The sequence below is a fragment of the Octopus sinensis genome, linkage group LG7, assembly GCF_006345805.1.
Source record: "Octopus sinensis linkage group LG7, ASM634580v1, whole genome shotgun sequence".
Classification (NCBI taxonomy): Eukaryota; Metazoa; Mollusca; class Cephalopoda; order Octopoda; family Octopodidae; genus Octopus; species Octopus sinensis.
The window spans coordinates 30,472,776-30,485,904 of record NC_043003.1 but is presented as its reverse complement, the minus strand read 5'-3'; the positions used below and the strand labels follow the sequence as shown (position 1 = coordinate 30,485,904).

The window sequence follows — 13,129 nt, the reverse complement described above, 5'->3', positions numbered from 1 at the left end:
GATCATGCTATGATCATCGCCAATCTGGCTCTTGCGGGCAACAAAAACCTGAACCATCTCCAATCTGCTTCCTTCGATTGGAAGAGAGCAGATTGGAACCTGTACCACACTGAACTACAGCACCCAAACTGGCGTGAATTCTACAACTCTGGAGATGTGAATACTATACTCCAGAGTATCCTGGACTCAATATGGGCAGCATGTGCAGCATCAGTGCCACGTAAACAAAAAAAGAAGAACCGCCCCAAAAGGGCAATTTGGGAAACTTCAGCGGTCCGACTTGCCAGGAGGGAACGTCGGACTGCTGAACAGGAATACAGGTTGCATAAATCAGACACCAACAGGAAGAAGCGGAATAAATCCTCCAACCATCTCAAGCAAGTAACAAAAAAAGCAGTGCTTGAATTTGAACAGTGCATAGCAGCCAATCCTGACAGTAAGGTTTTCTGGAAATATGTGCACTCAAAGCAGAGACCTCACTCTCCAGTGGGCCCTCTTCGCAACCCTCACACAAACCAGATCACTGACGACCCCAAGGAATGCGCAGAACTCATTGCCGAGTGCTATGCAAACATATTCACTGTTGAAAGTCAAGATGTACCATCTTCACCATCACTAACAGCAAACTCCATAACAACTATGGAATTTACGCCTGCAATGCTGCGACGTCACCTTCAAAATAAGCGCAACTATGCCTCCCCTGGTCTCGATGGAGTTACATACCTGCTTCTCAAACGTGGCAGGCACTTCCTTTTACACCAGCTTTCTATTTTCTTCCAGTACTGTCTCAACAATGGTGCTACTCCGGAGCAGTGGAAAACTGCCAGTGTCATTCCTCTGTTCAAAAAGGGCGACCGCACATCACCTGTCAACTATCGCCCAGTCAGTCTCACTAGCTGTATTGCAAAACTGATGGAATCGTGTGTCAGAGAAACACTCTGGAACTTCTGGAGCTCTCACAGTCTCATCCGACCCTCACAATATGGATTTGTCCCTAACTCCAGCTGCAGTGACCAGCTTGTCGAGTTCCTTGAGGACATTACTCAGATTACTGACAGTGGCTCATGGGTGGATGTTGTCTACCTTGACTTTGCTAAGGCTTTCAACTCTGTGCCACACAAAAGGCTTATGGTGAAACTCTCTGCAATGGGTGTGGGGGATGACCTTTTTAACTGGTTGAAATCCTTCATCCTCAGCCGAAAGGAGGTTGTCACAGTTCTAGGACAGCACTCTACACCATATGAGATGTCATCGGGTGTACCACAGGGATCTGTCCTTGGTCCCCTCTTGTTTGTGGCATACATTAACGACATAGATGCCAATTTAAAGAATGCCACAGTATTGAAATATGCAGACGACATCAAGCTGTACCTTGAAATCAAGAGGACAGATCCTGATGTCTACAACTCTTTCCTGCAATCAGACCTAGACACAATGCAGCAATGGATCACAGACTGGCAACTGAAACTGGCTGTGGACAAGTGTACCACCATGCATTTTGGGAGAAAAAACCCTGCGTTCACATACTCCCTCCACAACACTGATATCAAGAAATCCTCTTGCGAGCGTGACCTAGGCATCACTGTCAGCAGTGATTTGCGTTGGACAAAGCATATCTCTAAGATTGTCAGGAAGGCCGAGGGTGTCTTGGCATCACTCAGCAGGTCTTTTGTTAGCCGCTCTCCAGCCATCTATTTAAAACTGTATACAGCTATGGTACGACCACACTTGGAATTTGCATCATCAGTTTGGAACCCCTATCTTGCACAGAACATTGACCTCCTGGAATCTGTCCAGAGACGTGCAACCAAACGCATACCCTCCATCAGACACCTACCATATTCTGAGCGCCTTGTTTCCCTGGGCATGGATTCACTGAAGCTCTGGCGTCTGGCGACGGACTTGGTAAACACCCACAAAGTTATCAACCACCTCACCAACAACAACACTGAACACCTTTTTGATCTCCATGTGTCTAACACACATGGACATGCCTACAAAGTCAGAAAACAATACAGCTCTCATGACTTTCGGAAACATTTTTTCACGCTCAGAGTTGCTGAAGCATGGAATAAACTGCCTGCGTCAGTTGTTGACTACCATGACACTGCATCTTTTAAGGCCCTCATGCTTTCCGAAATCCGCCGAAACTACACCTGATTATATATACACTTTAGATGAGTTGTAGTGCACCTGAGCACTGTACACAATTATTATTATTATTATTATTATTATGGCAAAATTTTCCCAAGCACTTCTGTTTTATCTTTGAAGGGTGATTTGAAGGTGTTGCAAGAAAATTAAACGATGCTGTACCTAAGTGTTAGATGAATTTTAAAAAATTTGTGTCTAGATACAAAAACGAAAATTTAAAAATGTTTTGCATTATGTTTACCCTCAATTTAGATATATTCCTCTTTCTTTCTCTTCTTTCACTATACTTGACAACTTGAGTACACATTTTCCCCTTCGTGAATGATTTAAGTTTCTTTGTAAATACTTTTAAATTCTCGTGACTTACATAACTGTTGCTAAATACTTAAATGTGTGTGAAAAATTATAAAATGCATAGCACATCATTTACTACATTTATCTCTAACCATCTGTCACTCTCCTCCCACAATTCTTGTGCCTTGGGAGTATACACTGACTTTTCAACACCCACATTTTTATTTTATTTTCAGCTACTCCCACTGTCTGATATACTGTAGAGCAGGGGTCACCAAACTTTTTTCCACAGCGGGCCCGATAACAAAGAATGATGAGTGTGGGTTGCATAACCGTTTTGTTCAATACAATTCAGTGAATACACAAAAATATAAAGACAACCAGCATATTTATTTACCAAAAAGTCATTAAAGAAGGCAACATTAGCAATAAGATAGTTATACCACACCCAGTGCGCACATATCGGAATCTCACAAACTAAGCAGCAAAAAAGGTTTGTGAAATTTGTGAAAATGGTGTTTAGCTTTTAAGATTTCATCAATATTTACTTTGGAATTGCTGCATCCAATCAAGAGAATTGCTTTCAAGTGTTCATCAGTCATCCTCATTCAATGTGCTCACTTCACGTACTTTATTTTTGAAAATGTTTGTTGGCAGACATAAGTTGTTCCAAACATTGATGCCATACCAGAGACAAATGAATTCTCATTGCAGGTACTTACATAAAAGGTACAGTGCAGCAGCAGGCCAGATGAGCTGACCTCACAGGCTGTAGTTTGGTGATGCTTGGTGTAGAGTAACTATGTATCTCTTCTATAGCAAAACACCTGTTTCTGTCCTGCCATACTTCAGCCTTTCGTCACCTAGTATAAAGCTACTTCCTCCCTACTACAATTTTAATCAGTTGTGGAGACCTTTTTCTGTCTTGTCAGTTGGTAACATCTCTAGTGCCAGAACAATAGCAGACTTTGTAGCTCAATGTAGCCCTTCATCTTGTTTGATCCGGTAAAACCATCCAAGTCATGGCAGTACGGAAAACAGGCATAAATGATGATGGAACAAAACATATATAAAATATTGGTTTCTTAAAAATGAGATCATATTTCAAATAAGATAGCTCTCCTGCACATGCTAGAGAATGAAAAGCAACATTTACCGCTAGCATTTAAAATTAAAACCTTACTAAGTACCACAAGGCATTTTGTCCACTGAACTTTTGTGTATAGAGGTATGCATGTATGACCAAAACATGCCAATTGGGAGCATGTTACTATGTTTAAGTATACAGACATTAAGCTTTTCTTTGAGATGAAAAGAACATCTTTTATGCTAGAGATCTTTCCTGCAATTTTATCAGAACAAAATGCAGCAATGGATTGCTGACTAGCCAAGTAGACAAGTACACCACTATACATTTTGTGAAAAAAAATCTAGAATTTACCTAAACCCTCCACAAAACCAACCTTAAAAAATCTGTTGCTGAACATGACCTACATATTCATCATTGTTTAATGTCTGCTTTCCATGCTAGCATGGGTTGGATGGTTTGCCTGAGGACTGGTGAGCCAAAGGCTGCACCAGGCTCAATCTGATCTGGCAAAGTTTCGACAGCTAGATGCCCTTCCTAACGCCAACCACTCTGAGAGTGTAGTGGGTGCTTTTAAGTTCCACCAGCATGAGGGCCAGTTAGGCAATTCTGGCAACGATCACACTCAAAAGGTGATTTTTACATGCTACCTGCATAGGAGCCAGTTTGGCGGCACTAGCAACTACCACACTCCATGTGCCGGTAAGGCGACGCTGGCAATGATCAAGCTTGAATGGTGCTTTTCATGTGTCACCAGCATGGGAGCCAACCCGTGGCCCTGGCAACGGTCACACTCGGATGTGCTTTTAACGTTCCAGTAGCATGAATGCCAATCAGGCAGTACTGTCATCCGCCATATCAGCGATTTTGATTTGTTTACACTTGCTTTAATAGGTCTTCGCAAGTGAAGTTCATTGTCCAATGAATCAGAGGTACTCATAAGTGGGCCGGTTACACCCCACGTTTGGATGTACTTTTAACGTTCTACTGGCACAAGTGCCAATCAGGCGGTAATATCATCGGCCACGTCAGCGATTTTGATTTCACTTGCCTCAATAGGTCTTCACAAGAAAAGTTTATTGTCCAATGAATGAGGGGTATCCATAACTGGGCTGGTTACACCCACTGGCATAGGCCATGGGCTATGATCTCACTTGTCTTGTCGGGTCTTCTCAGGCACAGCATATCTCCAGAGATCTCGGTCACTAATCATTGCCTCGGTAAGGCCCAATGTTTGAAGGTCGTGCTTCACCACCTCATCCCAGGTTTTCCTGGGTCTACCTCTTCCACAGGTTCCCTCAATTGCTAGAGTGTGACACTTTTTCACAGAGCTGTCCTCATTCATTCGCAAGACATGACCATACTAACGCAGTCGTCTCTCTTGTACACCACATCTGATGCTTCTTAAATCCAACTTTTCTCACAGGGTGCTTACACTCCGTCGTGTATGCACACTGGCATTACACATCCAGCAGAGCATACTGACTTCATTACTTGCAAGCTTACACATGTCCTCAGCAGTCACAGCCCATGATTTACTGCCATGTAGCATGGCTGTTTGTATACATGCTTTTACATGGCTGTTTGTACACAAGGTGTACTTTGCATGAAGACCTATTGTTATTGTGCTCTTGAAAATCTGAGAGGACTGCACAAAACACTACTGCACAGCCCAAAAGTAATGGTCTTGTGTGCTATTGGAGAAGCTGCTGTCACTGACCCGTACCTTTTTGAAGACAATAATGGAAATGCTGCTACTGTGAACTCCGAATGTTACATCGAGATGATAAACAACTTCTTTGTGCCTAAATTACAATGAAAACGTATGCCTATTCAATGTGTGTAGTTTCAAAAGGATGGAGCAATAGCCCACATAGCCAGAGCATCAATGGCTGTTCTTCACCTTCTCTTTGGTGAATGCCTCATTTCCAGGTTTTCTGACATTCCTTGGCTCCATCGATTCTGTGTGATTATTTCTTGTGGGGAAACCTCAAGGCACGTGTATGTACATAAGCCCTGTACATTGGAGGATTTGAAGGAAGATATTCATGTGCAAGTAGCCCAAATCGACAGAACAATGCTGGAGAGAGTGGAGGCCAACTTTCAAGAATATCTTCAGAAATGCATCAATGAAAATGGATACCACATGATGGATGTTGTTTTCCACACTTGATTGTGACAAATGCTAATTCAATACAAACACGTCGATGTCAATAAAATTTGTTTGTAGCTAAAATCAATGATTTTGTGAAATTTTCAAATACTTCCGCCCTCTCTGCTCCACCCTGTATATCCACCAGGTCAAACTGTTTATAATGAAATGTGGTGTAAGTTAAACTGCCAGTATAAAATAAAGGATATAAAAACATTGTTATGACACTGATGCATTAAAGAAATAAATTTATTATAAAATATATTGTTACTTATAGAAAATAATTTACCATATATATATATATATATATATAAGGCAATCAGTAAGTTGTCATAATAATACTCAGAGTTTCAAATACCAGAGCTAAAAGCTTCTAGGCATTTATCATTAGTTATTAAGAAAAGAACGCTATGAAAAAAAATATACATACATATATGTGTACATATGTAGATTTTATGAACAAAGAGTTCTATCTTTATGAGTATGTGGTTGTATTTATATAATATTTAATATCTTTTACTGTTATTTCCATGCCTATTAGAGTAACTTCCCTTTATTCAATGTTTTTTTTTTCATAGCATTCTTGTCTTAATAACTGATGATAAATGCCTAGAAGCTTTTAACTCCGGTATTTGAAACTGAGTATTATTATGACAACTTCCTGATTGTCCTATATTATATATATATAGATAAATTCATCTATTTACATAATATCAAGGTCTCATTCATTCTTTTGTTGTCATATTATTATTAATATATTTATATATGAGTATTGTTTATTTCTTATGCGTGTGTGTGTGTGTATATACTGAGTAAAAATTACCACTTCCAGAAAATGTTTCACTGCAGATATCACAACGGTATGGTCTTTCTTTCTCCTCAATAAATATATTTGTATCAAAATAAACTACTATTTTGTAACAATGCTTTATAACAGAAATCTCAGTGTTATGAAGGTCTTTCTCCTGTATGAATACGTATGTGGGAAGATAAACGACCCCTAGTAGAAAATGTTTCATCACAGATATCACAGTGGTATGCTTTCTCTTTTGTATGAATACATTTGTGTCGAGTTAAATTACGAGTTGTAGAAAATGCTTTACCACAAATATCACAATGGTAAGGTCTTACTCCTGTATGAATATATTTGTGTTGAGATAAACACCCACTTTGAGTGAATGTTTTACCACAGATATCACAACGGTAGGGTCTTTCACCAGTGTGAGTACGTTTGTGGGTTGACAAATAACTGCTAGTAGAAAATTTTTTCTTACAAATATCACACTGGTATGGCTTCTCTCCTGTATGAATACGCTTATGTTGAGATAAACTTCCACTTTGAGAGAATGTTGTATCACAGATATCACAGTGGTATATTCGTCCTCCTGAGTGAATATGTTTATGAGAAGACAAATCAGTTCTGTTAGAAAATATTTTATCACAGCTATGACAGCGATATTGTCTTTCACCCAAGTGAATACATTTGTGGGAAGATAATTCACTAATTCTAGAAAATTTTTTATCACAAATATCACAGTTGTATGGCCTTTCGCCTGTGTGGATGCGTTTGTGGTTAATCAAATGACCACTTCTAGAAAATGTTTGACCACAGATATCACAATGGTATGGTCTCTCTCTTGAATGAATATATTTATGGGAAGACAACTGACCACTTCTACAAAATGTTTTACCACAGATATCACAACAGTATGGTCTTTCTGCTGTTTGAATACATGTGTGAGACGACAAATTGTCCTTTGTTGAAAACTTTTCATCACACATGTAACATTGGTATAATTTTTCTCCATTGTGGATATCTTTGTGGCTAGTCAACAAAGTACTGCTTGTAAATGTCTTTCCACAAACTTCACAGTTATACAGCTTTGAGACTGAGTGAATTGACTGATGCCGAATTAAATCCTTTTTTGTTAACAATTCCCCACATAAATCATGTGATTTCTCTTCTGTATTTTCCTCTGTATATGTAAGGGAATCAATAGTTTCAGGCTCTGCATTTTTTTCCATAACTTTTAATCTTTTTTTCTTGTAACAAAGTGTGGTGATATTTTTGCTGTTAAAGAGTTTCAAGTAGATTTATTAGGATTGAATCCAGAAATCAATACCCAATGACCAAAGGTTGGTAAAACTGCTCCACTTATAAAATATATATCCAGGTATCAAATATATATATATCCAGTGGACAAGACTTATCTTCAAAGCTTAATCTGTACATAGAATCTTTCTATAACTGAGTAAGAATTTTTTAACATAATCTCAATTCCAAGGAAGTTTTTCTCATCCATTAAGTCAAGAGTTGCCAAAATGGGCTGACATCAGTTTGATTAAGATATCTTTAATCTTAAAAAGTTGATTCTCATCAGTGAAATATTTTTATTTCAATATCATCAGATAACCTGAAATAGAAAGACAATATAATAAAAAGGGACAATGAAGTGTTAACATAAAGGTTATTGGAATAACTTAGAAACAGTGAAAACATATATACAAAGGGAAAAGACACATTGATGTGAAACTGGTATGAAGACACTCAGAGATGAGCGCAGGTCATTATAATTTGGTCTAAAAACATTCTAAGCAAGCAAAAATACACATCTACATCATAATAGATACAAAACAGTTTATTTACTTGGTTGTAGGCCTCCTCAATCTACACCACTTTCCCTCATGTCTTCTCTAGCATCTACACCATAATAGGTCTAAAACAGATTACTTCACTTGGACTAAACTGTAATAGACTGTCTTTTCAGATATATCTAAATCAATCCTAGCAAACAAAAATATGATTACCTTACATTGGACTGGAAAGGAATATGTGGATATTGAAATATCCTTCTGCTAAACACAGTTTCAAAGAGGTTCTAGGCAAGCTATTTGAGAAAGAGTAGGAGATAGAGATCTATAATATAGAATATGCACAAGATGTGCCGAAAGCCTCATAATATGTCTGTGGCTTGAGTAATATTCTATCCAGAGGAAAGACAACACAACAGTAGAATATTATGTATACAGGGCCATAAAAGTTCTAAGACAGGTTTGGAAAGACTGAAAGAAAATGAGACAGTAAAGAGTAATATAATTGTAGGCGAAGAGAAGTTGAAAGGAGGAGGTTTGCTACTGTTCTATGATAAGAAGATCAGAAGCAAAGTGCTTCAGAGTGCTGGGGTTAAACAAGATGCTGGAGAAAAGTAAGTTTGAAATGACAGTAGCATACTGCTACTGAAAAAAAAATTTGCTTTGAAATGTTACTATGTGAGGCTACTGAAAGTAGAAAATGTGTACAAGAGAGAATTACAGCATGTATACTGAATAGAGGGACCAGCCACTAAAGCAGACATATATGTAGTGAAAATGCCATTATCAGTATGAATATCAATATTACCCACTGTTGGAAAGGTACGGAAAAATTTCACTGGATCAAGCTTCTTTCTAAATCTGCATCTTAATATAGGCTACCATACAGATTCTTCATTGTACCAGCTGATTATACTGCTATAAGAGGTTGTTTCTGGAAATTTTCTCTGTAGTTGAAGAATTCCAGGAACTCATCAGTAAGCTTTAAATCTCAACATAACAAATAACACTGGAGCTGAGATTCTAGTTTATGGCAACCTAGAAGTTAACATTACAGCTGATATTCTAATCTATGGTAGATAATAAAACAAAAAAAGCACTTTACTATAACATTGATTTGATTTTTAACAATATTGGATATATATTCACATTAAACCAAAAAAAAACATGTGATTTCAAGAGTTTACTACCTATTAATTGTGGTAGATGTGGTGCCACATTGGCCAGAGATATTTGCCATGAAATTGACTGCAACTCAGAATTTGATGGAATTAGTTTTTGCATCTTTGGGGAATTCTCTAAAGAACAGTTTCTGACAAAGGCCCAGAGTTTCTAAAATATGAGATTTAAAGTATCTTGAGAACAATACCAGAATAACATCAAAAGTTCTATCCTAGCGTTCTCAAGCAAATGTTCTAATCGAAAGATTCAATTGAATCACTGATAAAAATCACAAATTTTGCATTTGTTCCACCACCGCTTGACAACAGAATAAGTATCAGACTTAAAATTCTACTCATCAACTGCATCTTACCCAATTAATATCCTCATCCTGAGATTCCTGCACCTCAACAAAAATTGGGGCTGGCAGTAATAATAAGAGAATAAAACAGATCTTTTACATTTGTCTTGTAACCAATTGAAGATCTTTCAGCAGTGGACATGCGCAGGCTTGAAAGAAACAAAGCAAGTATGATCCGCTGTATATGTAATGTCAGTGCGCATACACAACAGAGTGTAGGTGCCCTGAGAGAAAAGTTGGGTATAAAAAGCATCAAATGTAGTGTATAAGAGAGACGACTGTGCTGGTATGGTCCATGTGTTATGTATGGATGAGGACAGCTGCGTGAGGAAGTGCCACTCCCTGTGGAAGGAACCTGTAGAAGAGGTAGACCCAGGAAGACATGGGATGAGGTGGTGAAGCATGACCTTTGAACACTGGGCCTCACAAAGGCAATGAGAAGAGACCAAGACCTTTGGAGATATGCTGTGAGAAGACCCGGCAACTAAAGTGAGATTGCAGCCATAGCCAACACCAGTGTGGCATATCTGGTCTATTTAAGAGTACCCCTGATGTGTCGGGTGATATGATATGCTTGAGAAGACCTGCTGAGTCAAGTAAAATCAAAACCAAAATCGTAGCTGTGGCCAGTGCCTCCTGACTGGCTCCTGTTCTGGTAGCATGTAAAATACATCATCTGAATGTGGTTGATGCCAGTGTCTCCGACTGGCTCCCGTGCCGATGGCACATAAAAGGTACCATCCAAATGCGATCAATGCCAGGACCGTCTGACTGGGCCTCCCCCCCCCATGCTGGTGGCATGTGAAAAGCACCCACTGCACTCTTGGAGTGGTTGGCATTAGGAAGGTCATCAAGCTGTAGAAACATTTTCAGATCAGATTGGAGCTTGATGCAGCTGCTGGCTCTCCAGACCTCAGTCAAACCGTCCAGCCCATGCCAACATGGAAAACAAACGTTAAATGATGATTATGATGATGACCACATGCTTCAAAATGATGGGAGGAAGCCTTTTATGAAAAAATAATTTTCAAAAATTTATGATCCCCGACTTCCATGGATTTTTTTTTGCATGATGCTCTGAAAAACGATGGGACAAGCCTTGAAAAACCAAAATTGAAATCCATCATTTTGGAAGCTGCTCACTCCCTCCTCTTGACAGTAATCACCATTACAATCATGAAATGTTTTTCTCTTTGTAAAAATCATGACTGCCATAGATTGACATAATGCTGGGCACATTACATTATGCATATTAATTTCAACAACTGTCTGCACATATGTAAATATATATCATTGCTATTATGTTAAACTGTCCTATGTCCAAATTTGGCCAACTGTGTTTTCTTCAATATTTAATTTTGCTTGCAATAGTTGGTTCTTTTGGTCAAACTATCATATCTCCAGATGCTTCAGAGGCTAAGATATGAAAATTGTCAAAGTGTAGTACACCAGCTTAGCATTTTTCAAAAGTGTACTAATTCCCACATACAACACTTTTGTAAAAATATTTCTGACTGAAAATATCAAACATGCATGGAGTTGTTAATGTAAAAAGAAATGGAATGGTGAAACTATTTTTTCGTTTTCTGAAAATGCAACGTTTTGGTCTTACAATACTTTTGCATAATAGCAACGATATGTATTAATAACTAGGGTAAAATGAGTAATTTGTGATCTCTCCTAACCTGTTTGAAACCATTACATTGCAAGTATTGCACCATCACTGGGAGTACTACTGCAGCATGTTTGGAGGTAAGAATCAGTCAGCATAGCTGTTGAAGTTGAAAGAGATTGAAACTTAGACAACAAGATACGATTGTAATCGATGTTCTGAATAAAATATCTGGATAATATTTGGCATTTAACAATCAATATTCTTTTCTCTCTTGGATTCCAAGTCATTTTTTCCCCCCATACAAATGTCTAATTTGATCATTTTCAATTTTCAAAAGAATAGTCTAAAACGGGGCAAAATGAATAATTCAAATAATTTCTTCTATTTAACTGCACATCACGCAGGAAGAGAGCCACTCTAGCAGATCCTGAAGAAGTTATAGAAAATATTTTATGCTGAAATTTTAGATTTAGTTGAGTTTTGTTAATTCCATATCATGTGCCATTTTCCCATGACCCTCTTTCATTTGACTCTGATATTATAAATTTTTGTCGTATTTATCATCTTTCTGATGTCTAAGGATGGATGTTGATGTGTATGAGTCTTTTTTCATATATAATTATGGAGAACTGATGAGGCAAATTTACCTTATTATATCTTACTCATTTTGCCCCAGCTAAATTTGTCTTTTACCAACTTAAAGAGAACGAAAATAATCTTATGAAAGTGTTCAGATTATGTTATAGTTTTTAAAATGTATTTAGAGAAGACCGCCCCCCCCACCTTAAAGTAAAAAATACAGTAAATAACCCTCATTATGCCCCTCCCCGCCACCATTATGTACATGTGCATAGATATGTAATATATAAACCTATTGTATATTATGTGTGTAGTTGAGAATACACGCACATACAGAATGTGAGAACTTGTTTTTCTTATTAAAAATCATAAATGTTCGTTTAAATCCATGAAAGTCCATTAATTTGGAACCACTCACCCCCCACACTGCTCTTACTACGGCGATTGCCATTACAATTACTCACACATTTCTTGTAAACTGAAAATTTAACAATTTTTTTTTTCAACACTAACACAAAATGATACATGTAAGGGGCTAATGCAGTTTCGCATCTCTCCTTGAAATATGCATTTTTTTTGAAAAATTGTTTTCAGATTCCCACGTTTTAGATGTCGGAGATTACGAATATGCAAAAAAAAAATTTTAACACCCCCACTCCCGTTTAAAATTTTGAACTTTTTCGAAATTTTTTTCCCCCTATGGTTTAGATGACGGAGATTCCGGATATGCAAGAAACTACGTTTTGAAACTTTTTAAATTCAATAAGCATATAGATAGGTGTATAAAAAGATAGATAGATAGATATGTTTTCCTGGGGCTAAAAACAACAGCCACATTTAGTTGACAAATATATTTTATGAATAAACGGATAGGGATAAATAGATAGACAAATAAATAAATGGATGAAAAAGTTGATGCAATCTTCGAGTGTGTCATAATCCGGAGAAGGTACAGCAAAATAAAGAAAGTTCTCGAGTTTAACGGCACACTCAGCCGAAAACCCTATGTTTAGGCAGCATTCGACTCCGGCTGTATTTCCTGCTTGAAAATACAGTTTCGTTTATTTCAACAATTTTATCTGGACCGCTAATCTTCAATAGATCTCGTAAATAATCTCTAGTCAACCGAAATGG

At 37.8% G+C, this 13,129-nt stretch overlaps 4 protein-coding genes across 4 annotated transcripts in view; 1 reads left to right on the top strand and 3 right to left on the bottom strand.

Moving 5' to 3' along the window:
* Positions 1-10,024, bottom strand: part of LOC115213863 (zinc finger protein 845-like) — a 46,918-nt gene extending 36,894 nt beyond the window's left edge. The window contains exon 1 of the mRNA XM_036504329.1: positions 9,814-10,024. The gene's annotated coding sequence lies outside the window, so the exon portion shown is untranslated. The remainder of the gene's footprint in view (positions 1-9,813) is intronic.
* Positions 1-13,129, top strand: part of LOC115214080 (zinc finger protein 62 homolog) — a 433,795-nt gene that overhangs the window by 150,424 nt on the left and 270,242 nt on the right. The gene's annotated exons all lie outside the window — the stretch shown is intronic.
* Positions 6,006-13,129, bottom strand: part of LOC118764045 (zinc finger protein 239-like) — a 30,077-nt gene continuing 22,953 nt past the window's right edge. Inside the window, exon 2 of the mRNA XM_036504365.1 lies at positions 6,006-6,591. The gene's annotated coding sequence lies outside the window, so the exon portion shown is untranslated. The remainder of the gene's footprint in view (positions 6,592-13,129) is intronic.
* Positions 6,590-8,048, bottom strand: LOC115213875 (zinc finger protein 239-like). The gene has a single exon (XM_029782825.2). The coding sequence runs from the start codon at positions 7,710-7,712 to the stop codon at positions 6,636-6,638; it is 1,077 nt and encodes a 358-aa protein (XP_029638685.1). The 5' UTR covers positions 7,713-8,048; the 3' UTR covers positions 6,590-6,635.

Coding starts and splice junctions, on each gene's coding strand:
- LOC115213875 (XM_029782825.2), bottom strand. CDS start 7,712: ATGGAAAAAAATGCAGAGCCTGAAACTATTGATTCCCTTACATATACA.